Consider the following 27,647-nt stretch of genomic DNA (forward strand, 5'->3'; position numbering starts at 1 on the left):
GTTGATCTTCAGCATAGTTGCTCTATTGGTTTTGAATAGTAAGTTTATCTTACTAAGACTTTGAATGCAAATTATCTTAAATTCTGTTTCAAACTCAAGTGCTGAGACTGTGGGACCATTGTAAGGTGACTAAAATTTGCATTATGTGAACATTTTCTAGTAAATATATAGTGCCTCTCTGTGTGCTTTTCATAGCTCATCTTTGGTTATTTGCATAATCTTTACGTGGTAGTGATTTATTTTACACTGGAGAAGTTTTAAGAGAGAACCAAAAGATTTAGGTGAAATGTTTCCTTACAGATCTCTCCAGAAGTTAAATTCTTCTACTGTAATCAGTATGCTGCAGGGACAGTTTTCACCTTTAGTGGATATTTTCCTGTGTTTGTAAAGCTGATACATTTTAAATATCATGGAAATGAATATCTTGCTTTTTTCCCTTGGTAGAACGAAAGGGGTCTTGGTCCGAGAGGAGGAATTCTAGTATTGTTGGGAGAAGATCACTTGAAAGGACAACAAGTGGAGATGATGCTTGTAACTTGACCAGCTTTCGACCTGCTACTCTCACAGTAACAAATTTTTTTAAGCAGGTATTGTTCTGTCATGGAGGAATTCTAGTGGGCTACTTGTACATAAATTTTTCTTGACTCCAGAAAAATCATAATTGTCCATGTAGTACATGTACATATAATAATTGATTGTGCTTTCAAGAAGTTAAAAAAGCATTAAGAATAAAAATTATAAGAAAAACCAATTAATATTATATGTGTTGTTTTATCATATTTATTTAAATGTTGATATTGACTAGTAATGCTTCAGAATCAGTCATCTGCATCTGTATCCTATTTCTTAATTTTAATGTTTTAACTTTTCTTAAGCATTGATGGTTTATGAATTTTCTTGGTCAGTTAAACTTAGTGGGGTTATGTCTGTCCTCACCACCCAAGTTTTTTTTAACCTGAAATACCACATCCATAGTATATGGAATAGAAGTTTCAGGCTCTAGTAGTTTATTTTTGTGCTAAAATTTTTTTTATAGGTGAGTTTATAAGTCTAAACAGTTCTTGATCAAAGATATTTTGTTCTTTGCAAGTATATTTTCTGTACTTCAACTTGTGAATCAGATCAGTAGTTTTCAAATGCTGGTCATGATCCATTAATGGTAATATAAATTTAGTAAATAACACTCAACTTAAAAAAATAAAAAATAAGTTGAATAAAAAATTAATAGTGCATTGCACTTCATGAAGTTAAGTATTGCTTCAGTAGGCTTTTTTTCCCTCTAAGTTTTGCGTGTGTGCATACCTGTCTGTATGTCCTTACGTGATGTATGTGCTACTGGATTTTGATGTAAAATGAATTTTATACTCTGAATTAAGATCAGAAAATTTTGGAAGTCTGTCTAAAGTAACCAAACAACCAGAACTATAATAAGAATGGGAGAAAAATTTGTATTTGTGTGATGATGAACTGTCGAAGGGTACCATGCATATATTTTGGAGCAGATTAAAGGAAAAGGCTAAGTATTGTCTCAAAATTTCTCCTTCTGAGGTGTTACTGTAAATAGGAAGAGAAAATCCTAGCTTAGTGACACCTTGTAACTTGAGAGGGCAAGGTGTTTAGGGCAGCACAACCTGTGATTTGACAGGTAGTCACCTACTTGACAGAGATGGCAGTGGCACCCCACTCCAGTACTCTTGCCTGGAAAATCCCGTGGACGAAGTAGCCTGGAACGCTGCAGTCCATGGGATCGCCGAGGGTCGGACACAACTGAGCGACTTCACTTTCACTTTTCACTTTCATGCATTGGCGAAGGAAATGGCAACCCACTCCAGTGGTCTTGCCTGGAGAATCCCAGGGAGGGGGGACCCTGGTGGGCTGCCGTCTATGGGGTCGCACAGAGTCAGACACGACTGAAGCGACTTAGCAGCAGCAGCACCTACTTGAAGACCTTCTCACAGTTATGTATCAGTAGCCTTCACAGGCAGCTGTTCTGAGACACTCAAATGGAAAACAAAGCCGGTGAGAAGTGTCTAAAGTGGTAAGGGTCTTCTTATTGTGGTAATAGTGCAAGAAAGAATCTAGAAAATGCCATAGTGTTACTTGGATGAGGTAATAGGCCAAACTTAGCTGTGGAAAGAGGGCAGTAGATGTACATTTCTCTTTTTCCTTCTTCAATTGGTGTTCCACTTCTGCCACTATTTCCTCAGTTCCTTTTTGGTTTAATTCAGCCTACTTTATTATTGAACTACTGTTATAATCTCAAATCAGCAAGTCATCCAATCACCCACCCACTTATTTCAACAGATGCTTTTTGAGCATTCACCATGTACTGAGCATCAATCCACCCACCTACCTACTTATCCAATACATATTTTTTGAGCATTCATCATCTACACAACCCTATTGAGGACTAATAACTGGAAACTGGAACAAAGTAATTATAAAAACTTATAAAATGATGGTTTCTGGATATATGGAGAAATGGAAAGCACTTACACTTAACTTTTATGCAGTTCTATAATTTTTAACTTAACATGTATGACTTTTATAAGCATTTTTATAAATAGCTTGAATATTGTGTATCAGGCAAGTGCAAATTAAGTAAAAAAGCAGACATTACAAGTTTAATAAAGTAGAATTCAAGGTATAAGTTTCTCCTAAATAAGATACAGAAGGCAACTTTTTTTCTCATTTTGTTTTTTTAATTGATGAATGATTACTGTCCATGATTTGATATAGTTATCAGGAGTGTTTATGTACAGATTTGAAATGTGTCAGGCCAACATGATTAGAAATGCATAAAGATTTAAAAATAAAAATTAAATCCATACATTATAAGGATATTTGTTCTATTGTTGACAGGTATAGAAGTTATATGTTGCTTCAGGAGCACATAGCAGTGAACATGCAGTATGGAGGAATGAGTGTCAGCTAGGCTTATTCATGTGTTTGGAGATTGATAAGAGTCAGTTGATCTAGACTGACTTCTGCTGCGAAAATTGAAATGATTCAGACTTTTTATATGTTGCGCACTCTTAACATCTAGAAGGCCAGCTGGGTTGTGTTCTTATGGCAGTGACAAGTTCCAGAGAGGAAGCAAGCTTACTTTTGCAAGCATTTTTCAAGTCTCTATAAAATGTTTGTTTACTGGTTAGAACAAGTCACATGGCCAACCCTAGAGAAGGGAATTATGTCCCATGCAGCAAAAGGCATGGAAACAGGGAGTAAAAAGAATGGAAGCCATTAATATAATTGGTTTAACAAGTTAAGTAGACAGAAATAACTGAGTCTTGAGATAATCTGAATGTATTCTAAATAAGGGCCATTTAAATTTAAAGCTCTGTATTAATTTCTATACTCAAAAGGAGAGAATATACTGTTTCAGTGACTGATAGAACATTTACAATAGTTCAGTCATATATTCGGTCACTGAAAAAATCTTCATGAAGTCAAATTCTCTAACTATAACTCAGTAAATTACTGCTAAAAACCATTTATACAAGTATTAACAAAAATCTCTAACTGCTTGAAAAGTAAAAATCACTATTTAAAATAATGGGATAAAAGAAGATCTGTTCTGTATCCTGCTTAGAATACAATAGTGAACTACTGGGATCTGGCTCAAGGTGAACTCACAGTAATAAAGGAGCCTTAAATATATTTATTACCAAATAAGATAAAAAGATACTATATGAACTATGGATTAAAAAAAATAAGATGTCAAATGCAGAAGGTTTGGATTAATAAAATCTAAAGACTGTTAAATAAAAGAAAAAAGTCAATCACTGCCTATTTTAACTGTAAGAAAAAAATTACAATAAATTGGAAATTCTTTGTTAATTAGACCTGGTCTTGTTTTTTGTGTGTGTCTTCCCATTGATTGAGGTCCTTTTGGAGTTTTCTTTTTAGTCATATTATCAGGATAGTTATGGTTTTTTTAAGGGTAGTTTTTTGTTGTTCTTTTTTTCTTTTCATTTTCAAATTTAGCCAATGCTCTGTATTTTGCTTTTATATTTTGGCAATATAAAGTTGCAAAGACAAATGAAAATGCAAGTGGAACAAATTTAAAGACTGTCATTTAGATATATATGTGTATATGTATACATATGTATGTCTTTTCTGTCTACATTCATTTCTTCATCTGCTTCTAACTTGCATTGATTTTTCTATATTTTAGAATGCCCTGTAGTACCTTATAAACATAGATAATGAGCTGTAAATAAATCTATAAAGCTAAAACATAGATAGCAATATTATAGCTTAATATAATTTAAAAGCATAGAAAGAAGAAAATAATTTAGCATATTTATTTTTAATCATAATTGTGTTAATTTAACTTTTCATTCAGACTAAGTTGAAGGAAGAGGGGCAGGATTAATTAACAGGCAATAGAAATTTATTTTCAGTGTACTATATTTTTTTGATCAAATACTTTTTCTTCTATTTTTAATATTAGGAAGGAGATCGCTTAAGTGATGAAGATCTGTACAAGTTCCTTGCTGATATGAGAAGGCCATCTTCTGTTTTACGGCGACTAAGACCTATTACGGGTATTTAAACATTTTTGTGTAGACATGATGACAGCTATTATCATCATTAAAAATTGTATTTTTTGTAATAATGTGTTAATTTTTCTCATATCTGACCCGTATGTCTTTCTGTGCTTAATCCCTGTCAGTCTTCTTCATTTTACTGTTCTGCTCTCATGTAGTCTAACAGTTTGGATACAGGATTCAGTACCTTTGATAGTTTGAGTACTGAAAGGAGAATAATGAATAATATTGTGGCTTAAAATTATTTTCTAGAGGGAAAAAAAATAACATGTAATGATAGATACTCACAAATAGGTTTCTATTGTGATCAGAGCAAACTATTCCAGAGTAAAACTATTTTGAAGTCTACCAAGTTTGAGCAAACTCTGGGAGATGGTGAAGGACAGGGAAGCCTGGCGTTCTGTGGTCCATGGGGTCGCAAAGAGTCAGACATGACTGAGCGAGTGAACAGCAACCAAGTTTCGTTTAAACTGGCACTTCTCCTGTGGCCCAGTGGTAATGCAGGAGACACAGGAGATGCGGGTTTGATCCCTGCGTTGGGAAGACCCCCTGGAGGCGGGCATGGCAACCCACTCCAGTATTCTTGCTTGGAGAATCCCATGGACAGAGCTGGAGGGCTATAGTCCCTAGGGTCTCTTAAGAGTTGGACATGACTGAGCATGAGCGCAAAAGTTTAAGCTAAATCATTTAATCTTTGAAATGTTGACTTGTTTCCCTGTAAGATTCCTGTGTTCTTTTTCTTCTCCTTTGCCTCTTCCTTTCCATTCATTCATTCAGTAAGCATTTATTATTTTATCTTTTTATGTCTGCATTAGTAGTTTGAGATTTGATATGATGAAATAATTCAGAGTTCTGAGGTGATAGCAGTTTTGATTTCTTTCCAGGCTTCTTGAAGAAATAGGATTTAAGTCCTTCCAAAAATACTTGTGTGAGGTTGTTATTTATTATATTTTTTATTTTATTTAAAATTTTTTATTGGAGTATAATTGCTTTACAGTGTTGTGTTAGCTTCTCCTGTACAACAGTGTGAATCAGCTGTGTGTGTGTCTGTCCCCGCCCTTTTGAGCCTCCTTCCCCCTGACCGCCACCATCACGGAGCACCGGGCTGAGTTCTCAGTGTTAGTAGCAGGTTCCCACTGTGTGTTTACACAAGGGAGTATATGTCAGTTCAGTTCTCTCAGTTCGTTTCACCCTCTCCTTCCCTACCGCCTCTTCCACGTCACATGTCTGTTCTGTATGACTGCATGTCTGTTCCTGCCCTGCAAACAGGCTCATCTATTACCATCTTTCTAGATTCCATACACATGCATTAATACAGGATACTTGTTTTTCTTCTTCCGAATTACTTCACTCTGTATGACATGTTTACATTGTTTTTATAATGTATTTTTTGTATGCAGCTCAGCTGAAGATAGACATTTCTCCTGCACCTGAAAATCCCCTTTACTGCCTGACCCCAGAGCTGCTTCAAGTGAAGCCTTACCCTGACAGTAGAGTTAGACCTACTAGAGAAATTTTGGAGTTTCCTGCAAGGGATGTCTATGTTCCAAACACTACTTACAGGTAACGCATTTTAATTTTGGAGAATTCCTGAAGTAAGGTACTGTATATTCTAATATTAATATAGAATGAAAGTCTTGCAAAATCCTTTGCAGCTTTGCTACTTATTTCATTTCTTACTTCATGATTTTGCTAATAGCTGTAATGCATTTAGCTCTTACTGTGTAATAGGTATGTTAATTACCTTACATACTATATCTTATTTAATCCTTAAAACTTGAGGTAGGTATTACCTTCATTTTAGAAGTGAGTAAACTGAGGGATAGAGAGTTCATACCTAACTGTGTTGGAGCTAACATGTGAATTGTGGGTTGCTAGGTTAAAACATTTGAACTTGTAGTTATGTATTTCCTCAGACGTTCTTATTAGCAGAATCTAACATTACACATGAATTAAATGTATGTACCTGTACTATGTTCTAATAATAATAAACAGTATTTGGTGTGATTCTGTATTATAAGATCCCCTGGAGAAGGAAATCCACTCCAGTACTCTTGCCTGGAAAATTCCATGGACTGAGGAGCCTAGTAGGCTACAGTCCATGGGGTTGCAAAGAGTCAGACACAACTGAATAACTTCACTTTCACTTTCACTTTCTGTATTACTCAGAATACTCGACATAAGATTGTTGGATAGTATTCTAGACTGAACGCTTCATAACTCCAGGGGTACCATTTATATGTTCTCTGTATGAATGAGGCTCCCTTTGTTTGTGAATGCTGAGACCAGGACTTGACATGTCTGTTGGGATATCCAGCAGGGCACCTCCGACACAAGTTTCTGCCTCAGCTTCCTCACTTTAGTATATTTCATCACCATTTACCCAATTGCTGAGACAAAGTGTTTGGAATCAAAATGATTTCTCTTTTTTTGTATTCCTCACATTTACTCCTCCAAGAAGTTTTGTAGGCTCTGCTTCAAAATGAATCCCAAATCTAATGCTCCTTACCTCCTCCACGTTTGAAATTCTACTTGTCACCATCCAGATCAGCACTGTCAAACAGAAATATAATGGGAGCCACATTTGTAATTTTCAGTTTTATAGTTTCTACATTAAAACAATAAACAAGTGAAATTAATTGTAATCACAGGTTATTTAATCCAGTATATCTAAGATAGTATCATTATACTATATAGTAAATGTCAAAAATTCTTTTGGTTTTTTTCACTCCTTTATCTTCAAAATCTGGTGTGTATTTTACACTAAAAGCATGTTTCAGTTCAGATGCACTGCATTTCAAATGGTTGATAATCAATAGAACTAGATACTAGAATACTGGATGGCTGCTGATCTAGAATTTTGTGTACATTTTTAAATTTGATCTTCTTACTTCTACCCATGCTTCAGTCAGTTCTCAACATTGTAGTCAGAGAGATTTTTAAAAGATATAAATCAGATCATTTGGTCCTGTGTCTTAAAGTCCTCTAATGTCTTCTATTTTAAGCAGAAAAATAATGAAGACTATAAGACTATATGATCTAGCTCTTGCCTTTCTCTAACTTCATATCCTACTAATCTCTACCTTGCTCATTTTAGCCTCAATGGCCTTTTTGTTCATCCTTGAATAAACAAAATTCTGCCCAAGATTTTTTTATTTTTTTCTTCTCTTTGCCTGTTGTGTTTTTCTCCAAATCGTCACATGACTTGATTCCTTATTCAGTCATATATCTATCTACTTAAAGGTCATTTTCATCACCCTACCTAAAAGATCCATTGCTTCTCTCCTCCAGCTTTTACCCTTCCTTATATTTATCATTATCTGGCATTACAATATGTATTGAGTTGTTATATGAATGTAATTACTGTAAAGGGCAAGGGCTTGTCTTTTTGTTTACCACTTTATCTCCAGCATATAGAATAGTGTGCTAGCACGTGGAGAGTACACAGTAATACTTATTAAATGTGTTAAGAAACATGACACTATATAGTGTTATGAATGGGATTTAGAGTCGCACAGGTATGGGTACGATATCTGACTCCACTGTTTACTGTTTAGTAGCTTAGAACAAATGACTTAGTTTATTGGCACTCAGTTTTATTATCAAATGTGGGGATGATAATACCTGTCTTCTTTTGTGAGGGTATAGAGCACAAACTATTGCAGGTGATTGGCATTTAATGCGAGTAGAACTCCTGGAATATAAGGTAAATGAAATATATACTACTTTTAAAAGAAACATGTGTAAAAGAAAAAAAAAAACAGGTTTGAAAAAAAAAAGAAACAGGTGATACAAATATTCTCCTATAAGTTTTCAGTTCAGTTCAGTTCAGTTGCTCAGTCGTGTCTGACTCTTTGTGACCCCATGGACTGCAGCACACCAGGTCTCCCTGTCCATCGCCAACTCCTGGAGTTTACTCAAATTCATGTCCGTTGAGTCAGTGATGCCATCCAACCATCTCATCCTCTGTCGTTCCCTTCTCCTCCTGCCTTCAGTCTTTCCCAGCATCAGGGTCTTTTCAAATGAGTCAGTTATTTGCATCAGGTGGCCAAAGTATTGGAGTTTCAGCTTCAGCATCAGTCCTTCCAGTGAATATTCAGGACTGATCTTCTTTAGGATGGACTGGTTGGAACTCCTTGCAGTCCAAGGGACTCTCAAAAGTCTTCTCCAACACCACAGTTCAAAAGCATCAATTCTTTGGCACTTAGCCTTCTTTATAGTCCAACCCTCACATCCATACATGACTACTGGAAAAACCATAGCTTTGACTAAACAGACCTTTGTTGGCAAAGTAATGTCTCTGCTTTTTAATATGCTGTCTAGATTTGTCATAACTTTTCTTCCAAGGAACAAGCATCTTTTAATTTCATGGCTGCAGTCACCATCTGCAGTGATTTTGAAGCCCCCCAAAATAAAGTCTGTCACTGTTTCCACTGTTTCCCCATCTATTTGCCATGAAGTGATGGGACCAGATGCCATGATCTTAGATTTCTGAATGTTGAGTTTTAAGTCAACTTTTTCACTCTCCTCTTTCACTTTCATCAAGAGGCTCTTTAGTAGTTCTTCACTGTCTGCCATAATGGTGGTGTCATCTGCATAGCTGAGGTTATTGATATTTCTCCCGACAATCGTGATTCCAGCTTGTGCTTCATCCAGCCTATAAATTTTATATATATTTTATTATATATATATAGATATATGTGTATATATATATGACTACTTAAAAGAACATGGAATAAAGAAGTGAGCCATGGTTGGTATTGAACAACTTAGATGTTATCAACCCTATCTCTTATCTAGTATATGACTCTCAGGCAGAACATTCCTAACTTGTGTGTATCTATCTTTCTTCTACTTGGATTATTTCAGAGACAGGGGAAATGAAAACTGGGGACTTTGAAGGATCTTTTCTTTCATTTTTCTATTTATCTTTTAAAATTTATTTACATATATAGATTTTAAACAAATGATATGAGTGTACTTAGAGTTCACTTTGTGCCATAAGGCTTAAAGTTAAAAACAGAGGTCCTTCATCTTGTTCTAACCATCCTTTCCCTACCTTGATGTCTAATCTTTATTGTCAGTCACTATAGTCAGTAGTGACTTTATGGTCTGTCCATTTTTGCTCCTTCTTTTGTTGCTTTACTCCCTGTTTTTAAATAACATGTTCATGCTGCTATTTCTTGATTCTCTTTCAATGTAAAATACCTACTGATTGCTATAGAAGGTGAAGATTTAACTCTGATATCCTCTTCCTTAAAAAAATACATATACTTGCATAAACCTTGAAAAAAAATACTTGTCATCTCTGTAAAGCTTCTTGCAATACAGTAAAACCCATCAGATTATTTCCTCTTTTGTACCTTCCTTAGTCTCTTTGCAACTAAATTATATGTTAGTATGGCAGGGGAAGTTTTCAAGGCTCACTTGGCTTACTGTAGAGTTGTTGTCTTGGAGCCTGTTGGCACCATTTTCCTAGAAATTCTGTTTGCATTTGTTTTGCAATGGAGTTCTTATTTCCGATGTATTTTTTGTTCTTGGTTTACTCATTATACTGAGAGCCTTCAGTATCTCCCTGGATTAAGGTGTTGGAAAGTACCTGGCACATATTAAATGCTCGATAAAAGTTAGTCATTAGTGTTAGGCTTAGTTGCTTATTTAAAGATAAACAGAGCCTTAAATCTTTTAGGTTGTAGGTTATTGCTTTGTCAAATAAACATAATCATGTTGTTAGACATATGATTGTCCTTGGGATTACACATATGAATTTAGAAAAACAGTTTTTATGTTTGAGATGGAATCCTTGATTTTATATTTTCTAAAATGTCATTGAAACCCCATTTTGTAAAGGCTTACTGCTGCTGCTAAGTCACTTCAGTCGTGTCCGACTCTGTGTAATCCCACAGACGGCAGCCACCAGGCTCCCCCATCTCTGGGATTCTCCAGGCAAGAACACTGGAGTGGGTTGCCATTTCCTTCTCCAATGCATGTAAGTGAAAAGTGAAAGTGAAGTTGCTCAGTCGTGTCCAACTGTTAGCGACCCCATGGACTGCAGCCTACCAGGCTCCTCCGCCCATGGGATTTTCCAGGTTTACTAGGGACATTGTTAATCTTATTTTCATGACCTTGAACTGCACATTTCACACCAGTTGAGTAATTTTGCCCTGTTTGATTTGCCATGAAAACACTTTGGACTTTGATAAAAGGGCCAACATTTGGTTACTTTCTTTTCCATTTTCAGAACTATGTTGGATGATCACTTAGTAGTAAATGCATAAGTACAGTGCTTGTGGTTCTTATGGGAAAAAAAAGACATTTGATTATTCTAACAGAATGTGGAATATGTAACAATATATTTGTAACAGGCTTTATAAGGAAGTAATTAGATACACAATAAATACTGATTCATGAATGCATTTTTAATTAATGAATAAGTTAATCAATTACTGTGAGTTATGCTATTAGGAAGAAAAAGTACAAGCATGAAAACATGCTGATACTAGATTGACAATGTGTAAATAGATTATACTACAGTAAGTAACCCTGACACAAGAAATGTATATACTTGCTCTCGGTAAAATTTATACTAGTTCAGTGTAATCTCTTGATATAGACATTTTGTAGTAATTCACTAAAAGCAAGTAAATAAGCTATCTTTGGTGCTCTTGGGATTTTTGCTGCTGTTTTTCACTATTTTAGTTTTATAATTTGCCAGATTTATTTTTCTGTCTTTAATTGCTAAGTGCCAGTTGAAGGGGTCCAGATAGTGATGCTGCAAGGTTTCAGAGAAAAGCCTCCATTTACTAGGATATTTGTGAAAGAAGTGAGATTATTTTTGCTTTGTTGTGGTTCAGTTGCTTAGTCATGTCTGATTCTTTGTGACTCCACGGACTGCAGCACGCCAGGCTTCCCTGTCCTTCAGTATCTCCTACAGTTTGCTCAAATTCATGTCTGTTGAGTTGGTGATGCTGTCTAACCACCTCATTCTCTGCTGTCCTCTTCTCCTTTTGCCTTCAATCTTTCCCAGCAGCGGGGTCTTTTCCAAATGAGTTATCTCCTTGCATTAGGTGGCCAAAGTATTGGAACTTCATCTTCAGCATCAGTCCTTCCAATGAAGTGTTGATTTCCTTTAGGATTGACTGGTTTGATCTCCTTGCAGTCTCCAGCACTGAATTCAGAAGCATCACAGGAGGCAGTGACCAAAACCATCCCAAAGGAAAAGAAATGCAAGAATGCAAAGACAACAAAAAAGGTTGTCTGAGGAGGCTTTACAAATAGCTGAGGAATGAAGAGAAGTGAAAGGCCAGGGAGAAAGAGAGAGATATTAGAATCTTATTAGGATTTTATCTTAAATCTAAGAATCGTGCCTTAAAATTGCACATGAATTATGTTTTCTACTTCATAAATCCACTTCATATAAAAATAGTTATTTCCTCCCTAAAACAAAAAAGTGATATTCCTGGGAGATGTGTCATGTTAATCCCATGGGCTTGCATTTGTCATTTAGCTGTGCCCTCATAAGAATGTGTACCCCAATTAGAGGCACATAAGCCTACAAAGTAAGATTCAGATCTCTTCCAGGTGTTCAGGGTTTCTAAAACCTGACCCCAAAATACTTGTTTATCCATTTTCTGCCCAACACAAACCCTCGGCTCTAATCAAAATTATTTATTTCAAAACCCCACTGTATACTTTCCTAATGCCATTTCATTTTTCTAGAATGCCTCCCTAAACCTTTCTGCTTGGTAAGGTCCTGTATATACTTCAAGTAGCACAGGAAGACTGTACCACTTATATTATGACTTGAGAGCCATGTAATTAATTTTTCTTAAACTAGGTTATCATATGATGATAGATCTTCCTTTAGAACTGGGGTTCTTAGTACCCTTTGGGAGTCTTGTGAATCCTCTGGAAGTATGGTAGTGCCATTTAAGGTATATAAAGAAATGAGGAGAATGTGAAAAAGTAAAAGGGAAGACCAGCAGAGGCAGTAAGGTTTTGATGGATTTGTTGTTTGTAAGTTGAGTTTGAAGAGGCTATAGGATATGAAAAGGAGAAATGGCAGGTGGCAGTGGAAGAAGGGGAACTGGAGAGAGAGATACGTAGATTTGGGAAATTTATTCATGGAAAATAAATGAATCCATGAGAGTAGATAGAATTTCTGAGGTCCGAATAGATGTTTGAATATTTTACATGGGTCCACAGTGCTAAATACTAGGAAGAAATAGGGCATTAAAGATGGACTCAGGGACTTGCCTGTCAGTCCAGTGGTTAAGACTGCATTTCTACTGCAGAGGAAGTGCAGAATCTGCATGCTGCGCTGGCTCAGCCAGAAACAAAAGCAAACATGGAGAGTAGTAGTACTGTGGAAGCAAACTAGCTGAAGGTCAAGTTTGAGAAGAGAATATTGTTATTAGTAAATAGTAAAGAAATCAAAGGGAATGTGGACTCAGAGGTCACTGGATTCGACAGTTGTGTTAGTGGTGCAATTAGAACCCTTTCGGCAAATTAGTGAGGATTGAGGACATAATTTTGTGAAGCATAAAGAAAAAAATCCTTTCTCTAACAGAATTCTCTCTCAATCGGAGCTTTATACGCAGGAAAAAACTCAGTATGCCTGAAAGAAACAAAATGCAGCACATTATGTGAGAATTTTTAAAAATTGGAAAACTGAGAAAAAATTGTTATATTAAATAACATTATTTTACATTTGAAAGCTTCCTACTTTTTGGGGGAAAAAAAGGCCATTTTGGCACTTTTGCTTTCAAAGGTCAATTTTGACAGCTTGAATGTGGTTCTGAAAATGAAAACTATTTCCTGCCTTTATTTCTTTGTATGTTTTGGAACAAAATATTTGTGTAGGATCCACATAAATCATAAATATTTGAATGTGTCATATACTAAAAATATATATTGAACAATTTAAAATACCTAATGGTCAATACTTATTGAGTAATGTGAGTCACTACATTACTTGGACACAACAACTCTGGAAAATTTTTAGAGATGGGAATATCAGATCACCTTACCTGCTCCTGAGAAACCTGTATGTAAGTCAAGAAGCAACTTGTTCAGAATGGGAAAGGAGTACGTCAAGGCTGTATATTGTCACCCTGCTTATTTAACTTATATGCAGAGTACGTCATGCAAAATGCCAGCCTGGATGAAGCACAAGCTGGACTCAAGATTGCTGGGAGGAAATATCAATAGCGTCAGATATGCAGATGATACCACCCTTATGGCAGAAAGTGAAGAGGAACTGAAGAGCCTCTTGATGAAGGTGAAAGAGGAGAGTGAAAAGCTGGATTAAAACTCAACATTCAGAAAATGAAGATCATGGCAGCCAGTCTCATCACTTTATGGCAAATAGATGGGGAAACAATGGAAACAGTGAAAGACTATTTTCTTGGGCTCCAGAATCACAGCAGATGGTGATTGCAGCCATGAAATCGAAAGACCCTTGCTCCTTGGAAGAAAAGCTATGACCGATCTAGATGGCATATTAAAAATTAGGGACATTACTTTGTCAACAAAGGTCTGTCCTGTCAAAGTTATGATTTTTCCAGTAGTTATGTATGCATGTGAGAGTTGGACCATAAAGAAGACTGAATGCCGAAGAATTGATGATTTTGAACTGTGGTGTTGGTGAAGACTCTCTTTAAGAGTCCCTTGGACAGCAAGGAGATCAAACCAGTCCATCCTATAGGAAATGTGAATATTCATTGGAAGGACTAATGCTGATGCTGAAGCTTCAATCCTTATGCCACCTAATGGGAAGAGCCCACTCATTAGAAAAGACCCCGATGATGGGAAAAATTGAAGGCAGGAGGAAAAGGGGATGACAAGAGGATGAGATAGTTGGATGGCATCGCTGACTCAATGGACATGACATTGAGCAAGCTCTGGGCGATGGTGAAGGACAGGAAACCCTGGCGTGCTGCAGTCGATGGGGTTGCAAAGAGCTGGACATGACTGGGTGACTGAGTGACAATGATGACAGAACTTCGGCACTATCCTTTTTTTATTTTTTTAAAAAAATTAGTCTTTAAAAATTGAATTTAATTCAAGATTTTATTTCTCTTTGATGATTTCTTTAGAAACTTAAAAAAAATAAATACTGACAAAAGATATTACGGTCAGAATATCCTCTAATTATCCTTAAGTATTTAGAATTTATTTAAATTAGAAATAGTACAATCATACTCCTATTAGATGTCAATAAAAAACTACAAGAATGTAAATGTTTGTAATTTAGAGGACTGAGTCTTTAATGAATTTGGAAATGTTAACATTCCTCAGACTGTTTGTTTAATCATTCAGTAACTTTTTATGATTCTTAATTCTCTTTGAAAACCTCCAAATTAGTATTAGACTTACACTGTGTCCAAGGGAAATAAATTATTAAACTTTAATTTGATGTCACAAACACATTCTTCCTTACTGTATTTTGACAAGATCACCTTGAAATTATTTGTTTTTCACAACATTAGGAGTTATAATATGTATAGAGTCCAGACAATATGCAATGTGGGAGACCCTGGTTTGATTTCTGAGTTGGGAAGATCTGCTGGAGAAGGGATACCCACTCCAGTATTCTTGGGCTTCCCTGGTGGCTCAGCTGGTAAAGAACCCACCTGCAGTGAGGGAGGCCTGGGTTCCATCCCTGGGTTGGGAAGATCCTTTGGAGAAGGGAACAGCTACCCTCTGTAGAATTCTGGCCTGGAGAATTCCATGGACTGTGTAGTCCATAAGGTCACAAAGAGTGGGACATGACTGAGCGACTTTCACTTTCAGGAGTTAAAATATGTACAGAGTCCAGACAAGTCAACAAATAAGGTACAATGATACTTGATATTTAAAGTCAGTATGACTTAGCAGTTATGATCTACTATATTTAACAGTGTGAGCCTATTTCAATACAGTATTTCATCCTGCTTCATTTGGCCTCATAAATAAAGCATACCAAACATTTACTCCAAATTATTTTTTGCAAAATTAGTATCAATTTTAAAATCCATGTTACTGATTTTCACATGTAAAATCAACTTATTTAATTTTAGTTTTGAAATTAATATTACATCATTTAAGAATTGTACAATTATTAATTGTTTATATTTATTCAAGTGTAGAATTTTAGCAAGAAAAGTATTTTTTTAACTGAAGAAGTTGTGCAGTTAGCTAACAAGATGACTTTAAACATAAAAATTTTTTTTATTTTATTTAGGGCGGTGTTTTGAAATTTCATCCAGTGGTTAAACTTTAGAATCAAATTCTAAAATTTGATTCACACATCACAAAATATATGAATAAATGATTGTCATAAAATTTTGATTGAGAACGGTAAATGGTGTTCTTTGAAGTGATGTGATGATATGTTTAATATTAAGTTGGTAGTGGCTTTAATATAAAGAATTTATTTCTAAGCCTTCTATTAGGGGTTTAATACTGGATTTCTAAGCCATTATAATATGGGATGAGTTTAATGTTTAATTTATTGGCTTTTACATTTGCCTCAGTTCATTCAGAATTTTCTGAATCTGATGGATGTATCAGCATTTTGGTTGCTTTGATGGAGTACAGCCTTCCATCTTGAGACTTCCAGCATATTCCTTCTTTCCTCTCTGGCTTAGCTTTTGCTTTTGGCTTGTTGTATTTACCATTTAGGTTGTTTTCCCCACATACATCATGGTACCACCAGCCTCCTAAAAAGGATAGATACACAGTTTAATAGATACAGACTCATATGTAGTTGCTATTATATTTACCCGGTGAGTGTATCTTCAGTTATATGCATAGTTTCCAATTTTAAATGATTTATATGTCTCATACATCTGATCAAAAATAAAATATCTGAGAAAGGTTAGAGGTAAAATGCATAATTGAACTAGAATCAAATTACCACATATGTTAGGAGACATTTACATACAGAGAAAATGTTTATTTTGGATTCGTATTTTAAAGAGTTGACATTGAAAGATATTAGCTATTACTCTGGAAAGGTATTTTGAAGATACTAAAATAAAGTTTTGATATTAGGAAGAGGATACCTGAATTACTTTCTGGACAGTTGAAATGTCCTTTTGCTTTGTGATCCCAAGTAGAAAACATCAAGTCTTTGTGTTCCGGAAATGCCTTGGGGCCATTGCCAGAAATCTCAGCTAGATGTAGTGTATAGTTGGTTTCGTGATCTCCCAAGTGAAAAGAGTATTCAGTATAATACTTGTCTTTCCAGTCTTCTAGCTCGATTCGTAAGATATAGTTAGATTGCATTACTATGGAGTATATCTTTTCTAAACCCAACCAAAATTCTCCTGAAAAAAAAAAGTTATAGAAATCTGTGGATTATTAACTGTAGATGAGGCAGTGACCATTTATTTAGAGAGTTTTTGTTTTTATTTTTTTGCTGTAAGTAGCTTAATTGTTTTCATCTTGAATCCTTTGATTATTTTAGAGTTTCTTAAAATATTTGTTTTAAAAACAGTTTTATTGAAGATAGTTATATTACAACAACTGTGAAAATATGAATGGGCTGCCTAGAGTCTGATTATCCATTATAAACTGGATATTATCAGGCATATTTCACAGGTGAAACCTATTAGACTATTACAAGTATTTATAGGGCTGGTCATTGGTAAAATGTTATCTAACTTTTGGGTGCTTATGTATACTGGCTTTATAATCAGCTGGGTTTTTTTTAATACCCATACTATGAAGAGATTTAAGTATTTCTAGAGACTTGGATAATAATGTTATTTTCCTCTCATATAGTCTTGGCCTTTGATATTTTCTTGGTATATATGTTTTCCTTGTAGAAAAAGAAGGAAATAAATTTTTTAAATAAAAAACATTATTCTTAATAACTTTTTGCTATAGTTTAAAACATTTTATTTGGAATGAAAAACATAACATAAATACAAACAGTTCTCTTTAATCACCACAATTAATCTCTCTTTAATTATCCCTTTTATTAAAGCATTTAAGGGAAAAAAGTCAGAATTTCTTTACTGCTGTTGAATCAGTATATTTCATTTTAAGAATTGCAAACTACAAATGGCTTACGTCCTTGAAGAAATAAATGAGTATTCTGGACTGTCACTCTTAGGAAAAGACTTGATCCTACAAAGCATATCACTGATTATACCTTTTAGTTTGGGATTTAATTGGTAGTTTGAATCTAAAACTGTTTAAGTAGTCAAATAGTCCTGAATATTTAAAAACTTGCCATAATAATGGATGTTACCCATTTTATGAATGAGTACATGGCATAACTCATGGATTTTTATAATGTGCTTTTTGGATTTTAAACCTCTATCTTATTTTTATTTAGCTTATTTTATTTTTTACCTTATTTATTTTGTGATCAAAATATAATAATTTGCATTGAATTACCTAAATTTATTTTGAACCACACATTGTATAATATACATTTATAATATTTAAATACTTGAAATCTAAACATTTTGTTTAGATCTGACAGTTGACAGCTTCTTTGTACCTTCCAACTTCCAAATAGTTGATATCTAAAATGTTAATAAGAAAGCAGAATGACCACTGATAGGATGGTTTTCTTTGTAGCTCCTTCATAGCATTTACTACTTATTTGAAACATATAGTACTTTTAAATCAAAATTATCTTTTAAAATCATAATTATGATAATCAGAAGCCATCCAGTTAAATTGTGCTAAGTATATACATAGAACAGACATGTAATTATGGAAAGTATAATTCAAAAAAAGACAATGGTAATAAGTTCAGTACTTACAAATGTGTAACTGTTTGCTAATAATTTCTAAGAAGGCTGGGACTGTACCTCATTCATTGGATTTCTAATGCCAAATCCACAGTGGGCTTTATTAATAGATTTTTAATAAATATGCTTTAGTTAACAAGTGAATTAATGTATGAAGTCATCTTACCATCAAGTCTCCCAAAACCATACTTGTAGTTTTCCCACGTTTCATTGAAGTTTTGTGATCCATCTATTCGATGTTGAATTAATGTCCATGAACTACCTGAATATAATGAACAAATTGTATTTTCAGTAGACTGATGCTGATAGTTGTAACAAAATACTGTTTTTTTGTTTGGTTTTTATTGGTGGATGTATAAGGTAGTTATTAACATTGTTGTGGTAGTATTTTATTATTTATTGTGGGCCCAAGAAGTTAAATGAAGGGCAACCAATTAATTTGTCTTAATAAACTTATTGACAGCAGTCATTTTAGATTGTTTTTTAGAAAAAAAGATGGAGAACATTGAATGAACGCATAAGTATATAAATAAGACAAACGTATGTACTAGATCTAGTACACATATATGTGCTAGATACAGATATACAGATATATATCTAGATCTAGATATATATAACTACTTGTGTTATATATATTTTATTTTATGTGTATTCAGGACAAAAATAAGAGAATTAGCCTGGTAGGCTGCAGTCCCTGGGGTCTCTAAGAGTCAGATACGACTGAGTGACTTCACTTTCGCTTTTCACTTTCATGCATTGGAGAGGGAAATGGCAACCCACTCCAGTATTCTTGCCTGGAGAATCCCAGGGACAGAGGAGCCTAGTGGGCTGCCGTCTATGGGGTCGCACAGAGTTGGATACCACTGAAGCGACTTAGCAGCAGCAGCAGCAGCAGTCTTACTAATAGGTAGTGAGTAACCTTAGCTTACTTACTATTGTCTGTTTCTCTTAGGCTGGTTTTACCTGATTTAACATCACAGTAGACATTAAAAACTTGAGAGTTGCTAGGTCTAATGGAGTAGATGCCACTTGTATGTTTGCCTTGGTTATAAATGATGGTACAATCAGCAGGAATGTCTAGAATCAACAAAATGTTATTACATAAGATACATTAGTAAAGAATGATATCTTTAGAGCTTGAGATTTTAGTTGAAATTCTATGGAATTGTGACTGTCGTCTTTAGCCTTTTTTAGTAATGTGTTATTGAAAAACTATTTTATGCTAAAACATTTTTATTAGATGGCATGTTATATGAAGAATATCAAATAGTTATTACCAAACTGATTTTTTTTTTTGAGAAAGCGACAAAATGAGAATTTTAAGTGCCCTTTCCCCTAGACCTAGGAAAAACATAAATAAAATTCCACATATGAGATATTAGTATAGTGCTTGGTGCGTACTAGGTTGTCAACAGATTAATGTGGAAAGAGTGAACATATATAGAAGAAACTAACAAAGACCTTTTTTTCCCTGTATTAATTACATTAAAAATAAATGTGTTTTGAAAATATATCATTTTGTTGAAGCTTGGTTGAGAATGGAGACTTTGTCTCCGCATCTTTTTGCTTTTTGTATGGAAAGTAGAAATCTTGAAGAGAATGCCATAATCTTTCCATGCATATTCAACAATTGTTAACATTTTACCTTATTGCTTTATAAACAAATATGTACAAATATGAATTTTATTGTGCTATTTGAAAGCCATTTGCAAACATCATGACCCTTAATCCCTTAGATACTTTTGCATGCATCTCTTAAATGCTCTTAAACATGAGATTATTCTCTTACATAACTGTAATACCATTTTCCATCTAAGAAAAGTAATGATTATTACCTAATAGCAAGTCTATATTCATATTTCTCTGATTGTCTTAAGAATGTTTTATTGGGTTTAAAAATATCACTAAGATCCAGTTTAGGTTGACACATATTTGTTGAATGTATCTCTTTATTCTTTTTTAGTCTAGAACAGGCTCTGAGAATAGGGATTTTTGATGGAAATGTCAAAGATAGAAGAAAAATTTGATAATAATAGCTTCAAGACAGAAACGCAGCAAATTATCTTACCATCATGTTCTACATTTTTTGTTTCATTCGAGTGAAAAGAGGGAGTAGTTCTTGGTGCTCTTGGTTTAGAAGAAAGAGAAATTTCTGTGGATTCTTTAATACCAGTTCTTCTTAACTGATAAAAGAATACAAATCTACTTTTAAAAATTTGAATATTTAATTAGGGGAAATCTGAGTTCATAATATATTATTGTTTTCAGTGGTAAGAGGGATAAATAATGCTATACATATTATACAGACTTCCTGTTCTCAAAATATTTAATTAGGCACATTATTTAATGAGTTCAAAAAATAAAGATACCAAGGCAAAAAACAGAAATTGATCAAAAACCAGCAAGACCAAAGGCAGAGACTTTGCTTAAAGTATTTTAATATGTTCTATTTATTTATATGAATGTAATATATATTCTGTTCAGTGACAGAGGCAGATTTCAAATTTCATAATTCTCAGTTGTAGGTCTTAAGATATAATAATAGTAATTTGAACAAGGTTGCTTTCTTGATAGTTTTTGACATGTAAATATATTTGTAGAGGTAGCAGATTGGCAGGTTTATTTGTTTGCTTTTCATATATTTAATATTTCATTGTCTGTTTTGCTGGGTTTGCAATTTATTGACTGATAGTTTGTGTTATTGATGACTTGAAAAAAGCAGAGTATATAATATCTTGTGTTAATAGTGTTAGTTTTTTGATATCAGCATAAATGGCATTTCTTAGGATACAATTCACTAGGCTCTCTTGTAGAGTTCACTTATTGTATGTTTGTCTTTTCTACTAAGTGACTGTGGTCTTAGAGTAACTTAACTTTAGAGTTTGGTTTGTAAATTTAAATTTGAGTAAGTTGTGTCAGATGATCTAAGGCTTCTCCCGACTTAGAAATTTATTGTTTTAAATTCTTCATACATTTTATTACTAGACAAGATGTATACCATTTTATAATAGTGACATTTTACTTTTGTAAGTAGGTTCATTTACTCATAGTAAAATATGTAGGAAAAAAGAGAAAAATAACATACAGTAAGACAGAAATTATGGGAATTAAAACTAGTTGGAAAAAACCCCTTTTTGGACAATTAGAAAAAATAGCCTACTAAATAATGATTGATAAATTAGCAAAAGTAAGTTACTAAAATTATGAGTCATAAAATTACTAAAACATAATGTGTTTGTTTAGTGGAAATTATAATATTTGTTTTATAGTCCTTGGCATCTATTTTTTTAACCAGTTTCTTCAAGTCTGTATTATTTTTGAAATTCCTGAATAGCTGTTTAATAGTATTAATACTAATTAATATTTTTGAACTATGGTAGTATATATTGGAATGCTTAGATTTTGGCATGGCTTTATTCCAAACAGGTATCTTCCTTCCTCACCTAGCCAGTTATTTATATTGTAGATTAAATTATACTGTTGGGTATTAAACTTTAATTATTAGGCATGTAGCTTCTAATAATTATAATAATATTAATCACAGCAAGTTTTTATTGACTTGTTTGTACTAAATGTGACATTACCTTTATTAACTCAGCATGTATTTATTAAGTGTTTACTATGTATCAGTGTTCTACATTTTGGGGTCTACAGCAATTTAAAAAAATGAGAAACTTCTCTACATGTGGATCTTACATTCTAGTGCAGGGACAGACAGAATAAATAACCAAATATATATATATATATATATTATATTAAATAAGGGTAAGTGTTAAGAGAAAAAAGAGAGTAATGAACGAGGTAGCAAGTTTCAAGCATGGGTGTAGGGGATTGAAATGTCTGATTAAATTATCTGGAAAAGATTCTTTGAGAATTTTGTATTTGAGAAAGACCTAAAGGGAATAAGAGTGGGCCATGCCAATACCAAGATGAAGAGCATTCCAGACAGAGAGCAGCATAGGCAAAGGCCCTGAGATAGCAACTTGTTTGATGTGTTTGAGAAGCAGTAAAAAGGCTAGTATGACTGTAGAAGAGGAAATGGAGTTAGTGAGATGATTAAGAATCATCCCAGTCTTTTTGGGCCACTGTGAGTGAGATGTGAAGACATTGTGGGGTTTCAAAGAGAGACATAGTGTAATTTAAACTTTAAATGAATCTCTTTGGCTGCTATATTGAGAATGTACTTTGCATGAATTCTTTCTTTTTTCTCGCAGCCATCCTATAAGGCAGGTTCTCTTATTGTCTACCTAGAGTACTTGAGGAAACAGAGAGAGGGGTTAAATAATTTATTCAAGGTCACACAAAAGTTTTAGAACCAGGATTCAAACCCAGGTAGTTTACTAGCTTCAGAGCCTGCAAACTTAACAGTCATGCTGATGTGATCCTTTTATTCATTATCCAGCTATAATTATTGTAAATAATTTTAGGGTCCATATTTTCATAAACCTTATTTTTATGTAAAAGATTGGACATACTATTAAGATATTGACTTACCTGATTTTCTATTTCTTTTATTTGACTTTGCTGTTGGTTTAATTGTCTGTATTGTTCTTCCACAATCTGAAGAAGGTCTTTAATGCTATTATCTTGCTGCTCTACCAAAGTCTGGATATAGATTGTAGGTTGGTTAGAGATTTCTTTCTTTCCTGTTACACTAGACTTTTTTTTTTTTTTAACTTTCCATAAATGTATTAGTTTTGCCAAATATCAAAATGAATCCGCCACAGGTATACATGTGTTCCCCATCCTGAACCCTCCTCCCTCCTCCCTCCCCATACCATCCCTCTGGGTCGTCCCAGTGCACTAGCCCCAAGCATCCAGTATCGTGCATCGAACCTGGACTGGCATCTCGTTTCATACATGATATTTTACATGTTTCAATGCCATTCTCCCAAATCTTCCCACCCTCTCCCTCTCCCATAGAGTCCATAATACTGTTCTATACATCAGTGTCTCTTTTGCTGTCTCGTACACAGGGTTATTGTTACCATCTTTCTAAATTCCATATATATGCGTTATTATACTGTATTGGTGTTTTTCCTTCTGGCTTACTTCACTCTGTATAATAGGCTCCAGTTTCATCCACCTCATTAGAACTGATTCAAATGTATTCTTGTTAATGGCTGAGTAATACTCCATTGTGTATATGTACCATAGCTTTCTTATCCATTCATCTGCTGATGGACATCTAGGTTGCTTCCATGTCCTGGCTATTATAAACAGTGCTGCGATGAACATTGGGGTACACGTGTCTCTTTCCCTTCTGGTTTCCTCAGTGTGTATGCCCAGCAGTGGGATTGCTGGATCATAAGGCAGTTCTAAACACCATACACAAAAATAAACTCAAAATGGATTAAAGATCTCAATGTAAGACCAGAAACTATAAAACTCCTAGAGGAGAACGTAGGCAAAACACTGTCCGACATACATCACAGCAGGATCCTCTATGACCCACCTCCCAGAATATTGGACATAAAAGCAAAGATAAACAAATGGGACCTAATTAACCTTAAAAGCTTCTGCACATCAAAGGAAACTATTAGCAAGGTGAAAAGACAGCCTTCAGAATGGGAGAAAATAATAGCAAATGAAGCAACTGACAAACAACTAATCTCAAAAATATACAAGCAACTCCTACAGCTCAACTCCAGAAAAATAAATGACCCAATCAAAAAAATGGGCCAAAGAACTAAATAGACATTTCTCCAAAGAAGACATACAGATGGCTAACAAACACATGAAAAGATGCTCAACATCACTCATTATCAGAGAAATGCAAATCAAAACCACTATGAGGTACCATTTCACGTCAGTCAGAATGGCTGCGATCCAAAAGTCTACAAGCAATAAATGCTGGAGAGGGTGTGGAGAAAAGGGAACCCTCTTACACTAGACTTTTTAATATCCTGTAGGACTGTCACAGTCTAATTTTTTAAACTAATAGTATATTAGAAAAATGAATATCGGCAAACCTTTTCCCCTTGCATGCTTCTTTCACATAGTACATACTTCTGTTTTTGTTTTTTATTTAAACTGTACCATCTCTAAAATCTGATTTCCTGAACTTTAAACTACTTCAATTACATGGGGAAAAAAAAACCCCAGCATTTTAGTGTTTTCTATTTACTGTATTACTTTTATACATTTTAAAGATAAAATAGTTACACAAGTTATATTCCTTTAGCTTTTTACTCGCCTTCAGTAATTCACAATATTGTAATAGTTTAGTCTTCTAAATTTCATTGCTTAACTGACTTGTAATCTTCATCTGAAATGCAAAGTTCAGTTATTTTCATAAATAATGTTAGGGAAACAAAATCCAGCTTGAAATTATAATAGGAAAATTTATTTCCTGGAGGCTTTTTTTTTTTTTTAATGAGAAAAATACAGTGTTTCAGCAGTTCAACTAAGAATTTCAAGTAGCATGTCTTAAAGTATTTTTTTGAAAAGATCCACATTGAAAGCTTAATCATGCTCTTTAGTTTCTACTTACTTTAAGTGAAGTTACTTCCAGGTATTCCTGAATTTGAGGTTGATTTTTAATTAAATCGGTTAATTGGTCCTCCAGGTATCTCACTTTCTGTTGCAGTAGAATTTTCTCTTCAAGGAGACTTTCAAGTTTTGAGTCGAGTTCAAGTGACATGTTCTTTACTTCTTCGTTTTTGACTTGCAGTTTGGATGTCGCTCTTCTAAGTTCCTTTTCTTCTTCTTTGATTTCATTGGTTTGCAGTGATAAGTCATAAAAGGACTGATCAAATATGTTGAGTTTTTGAAATATGTCATTAATTTGGCCCTTAGTCTTATGAACAAAGTCTTTAAGACCATGTCCTAACTGAAGTAGGCCATTGGCTAAAATTTTTACATCATCTAACATAGCAAATCTTGATTTTGGCTCTGGAGATATAGAGTCAAGTGATGTATAGTCTTGGTCAGTTCTGGAAGAAATAACTAGAGGAGCAATAAAAAGAAAAAGCTTGATAGTGTACATTTTTATCCTAATTATTCACTTTCAAGCGATTTGGAATTTGTTTTTTTCCTGGGAGCATACCAAGACTTCTGAACTCTCTATATAACACTATTTGCCACAGACACAGTAAGGTTGGCGGGTCAATATAGTTAATCATTAAGCTGTGTAAACTTGTATGAATGTAACCTTCCAGACTGAGTTAGATCAATGCTAAATGAAATCAAAGAAATGAGCAACAACCTTAATTGATTATTTAAAATGGTTATTGTATTTAATTTTGCTGTATTGTAAACTGCATTTTTAGTGTTAGGAGATCTACCTATTTTTAAAAGCTCATTTTAATTTGTCATGATTTTTAAAGAGATTTACAAGTAAATATCAAACTCTTTTGACAGATAAATTCATCATTAAAGCTGAGGAAAAATTAATGAATCAAGTATGCATTTCCTAAATTGTATTTTAGTTTTTTTTTTTAAACAGTGATGATCCCCAAAAATGTGTTCTCTGAAGCCTTCCTCCACATCTGCAGGCGATGTTAATGCTGTATTCCTATGCTACTCTATATGAGCTAATGTGTGATTATTTATTCCTTATTATTTGTCACTATAATTATTTGTATATATTTTTGCTTCAGATGGTCTGTCTAAACTGTGTTTGTATATAATCACAAAATCCCATATCTTAAAAGGTATTTCATCCTTTTTCTCTGTTATATTCTATGTCTCTGTGTTCTAGCCTCTTCCCCCTGTACCCACTGGAAGACCAGTAGATTATGTGGTTTCAGTGTCAAGAACTATTTGCCCATTATAAATTTTTCTGTAGTTTGTGAACGTGGGAACAATATTCATGATCTAAATTTAACAAAACCTTTCTTTTGATCATTTAGCATTAAGGGCTTTTGGATAGAATGGTTACAGCAGATGTAGTAACCCATAGTGGTTAAGAGTTTCATTCTGGAGAGAGACTAGCTGAATTGGAATCCTGACTCTGCTGGTCTTTAGTTCTGTGAAATTACTTAGCTTTTCTGTACCCCTTTTTTCTTGTCTATCAATTGAAGATAATATCCACTTTATAGAGTTTAAAAATTAATATTTTAAAGCACTTAGAACAATACCTAGTGTTTAGTAAATACAGCATGGTATTCAGATCAGATCAGATCAGTCACTCAGTTGTGTCCGACTCTTTGCGACCCCATGAATCTCAGCACGCCAGGCCTCCCTGTCCATCACCAACTCCCGGAGTTCACTCAGACTCACATCCATTGAGTCAGTGATGCCATCCAGCCATCTCATCCTCTGTCGTCCCCTTCTCCTCCTGCCCCCAATCCCTCCCAGCATCAGTCTTTTCCAATGAGTCAACTCTTCGCATGTGGTGGCCAAAGTACTGGAGTTTCAGCTTTAGCATCATTCCTTCCAAAGAAACCCCAGGGCTGATCTCCTTCAGAATGGACTGGTTGGATCTCCTTGCAGTCCAAGGGACTCTGAAGAGTCTTCTCCAACACCACAGTTCAAAAGCACCAATTCTTCGGCGCTCAGCCTTCTTCACAGCATGGTATTATGTCCTAGCTATTGTTTTGTAATTAGAAAGTCAGTGCATTTATGTAGTACTACAGTAATATTTTATTGATAAATATTATCTAATCTTATGTTAAGATGACATAAGTTCGGAAATTTTTCTAGAATCTGGTTTTTATTACTTTGGTCTCTTGAACCTTGGTAAGTACAAGGAATTATTTCTTTTGTTTAGCTTGGGTATACTTTTTCTAAGTGTCCAATATAGAACAATATAAGTATTTCTGTTTGTAAGAGAAATAAAGAATGCAAGTAAATAAAGTATACAGATACTTCCAGTAGTGAAGAAGAAAAGCAAAACAGTTTTCCTTCGTCTTCATCTTCATTTTACCTTTACCACTGGTGCATGTTATGAAATTATAGAAGCGTATGTTGAACTAGTGAAAAAATTTGAATTTTCTCCCCCCTTTAAAAGGGATATGTTAGTGTTGTGATCATTGGTCATGAAGAGGGTGTTTCAAAACTTGTCTTAATTGAACTGTCTCCTTTCCTTGCTTGAAACTATTGACCCTGATATTTCATTCACCTTCTAGTTGAGGGGCAATTGAGACGGCCAACTTCTTGTTTCTGTTGTACTCTAAGCTGTTTATTGGTAAGATCTGTATCTGTTTTTAATTTATATTCCATAGAGCACATCAGTAAATTCCTTACATGTTGGAGAAACTAAATTTTTATTGAATGAATAAGATAATGATAAGTCTTAACATGGGAGTTTTTCAAACACAAAATTTGCATGTAATAGATACTCCTTTTTAGTACTGGAGGTTCTTTACAATGAAAAGAATTTGAAAAGTAGTCCCTTCCA

The 27,647-nt window shown here is 34.3% G+C and overlaps 2 protein-coding genes across 10 annotated transcripts in view; one reads left to right on the forward strand and one right to left on the reverse strand.

The window, feature by feature from the left end:
* The window catches only part of DOCK7 (dedicator of cytokinesis 7), a 203,101-nt gene that overhangs the window by 53,710 nt on the left and 121,744 nt on the right, over nucleotides 1–27,647 (forward strand). For all 9 annotated transcript variants that reach the window (XM_061411757.1, XM_061411749.1, XM_061411751.1 and 6 more), the window contains 3 exons: nucleotides 445–587; nucleotides 4,457–4,550; nucleotides 5,954–6,116. In XM_061411757.1, coding sequence (XP_061267741.1) covers nucleotides 445–587; nucleotides 4,457–4,550; nucleotides 5,954–6,116 — 400 coding nt within the window. The remainder of the gene's footprint in view (nucleotides 1–444; nucleotides 588–4,456; nucleotides 4,551–5,953; nucleotides 6,117–27,647) is intronic.
* Nucleotides 14,606–25,385, reverse strand: ANGPTL3 (angiopoietin like 3). Its single transcript, XM_061411759.1, has 7 exons — nucleotides 24,798–25,385; nucleotides 22,799–22,909; nucleotides 20,373–20,487; nucleotides 19,268–19,381; nucleotides 18,471–18,566; nucleotides 16,601–16,864; nucleotides 14,606–16,255 (listed from the first exon to the last, which is right to left on the reverse strand). Exons 1-7 carry the CDS (start codon nucleotides 25,290–25,292, stop codon nucleotides 16,071–16,073), a joined length of 1,380 nt encoding a protein of 459 aa, XP_061267743.1. The 5' UTR covers nucleotides 25,293–25,385; the 3' UTR covers nucleotides 14,606–16,070.

Source organism: Bos javanicus, chromosome 3 (assembly GCF_032452875.1).
Source record: "Bos javanicus breed banteng chromosome 3, ARS-OSU_banteng_1.0, whole genome shotgun sequence".
NCBI classification, from domain to species: Eukaryota; Metazoa; Chordata; class Mammalia; order Artiodactyla; family Bovidae; genus Bos; species Bos javanicus.

What these genes read in the sequence shown, in the direction of transcription:
- ANGPTL3 (XM_061411759.1), bottom strand. Translation starts at nt 25,292, where the DNA reads ATGTACACTATCAAGCTTTTTCTTTTTATTGCTCCTCTAGTTATTTCT. An exon ending in TAAAAGAAATAGAAAATCAG is followed by an intron (nt 20,488 to 22,798) that starts GTAAGTCAATAT and finishes TTCTTTTATCAG; the next exon opens with TTAAGAAGAACTGGTATTAA. An exon ending in CTACTGTGATGTTAAATCAG is followed by an intron (nt 18,567 to 19,267) that starts GTAAAACCAGCC and finishes CATTATATTCAG; the next exon opens with GTAGTTCATGGACATTAATT.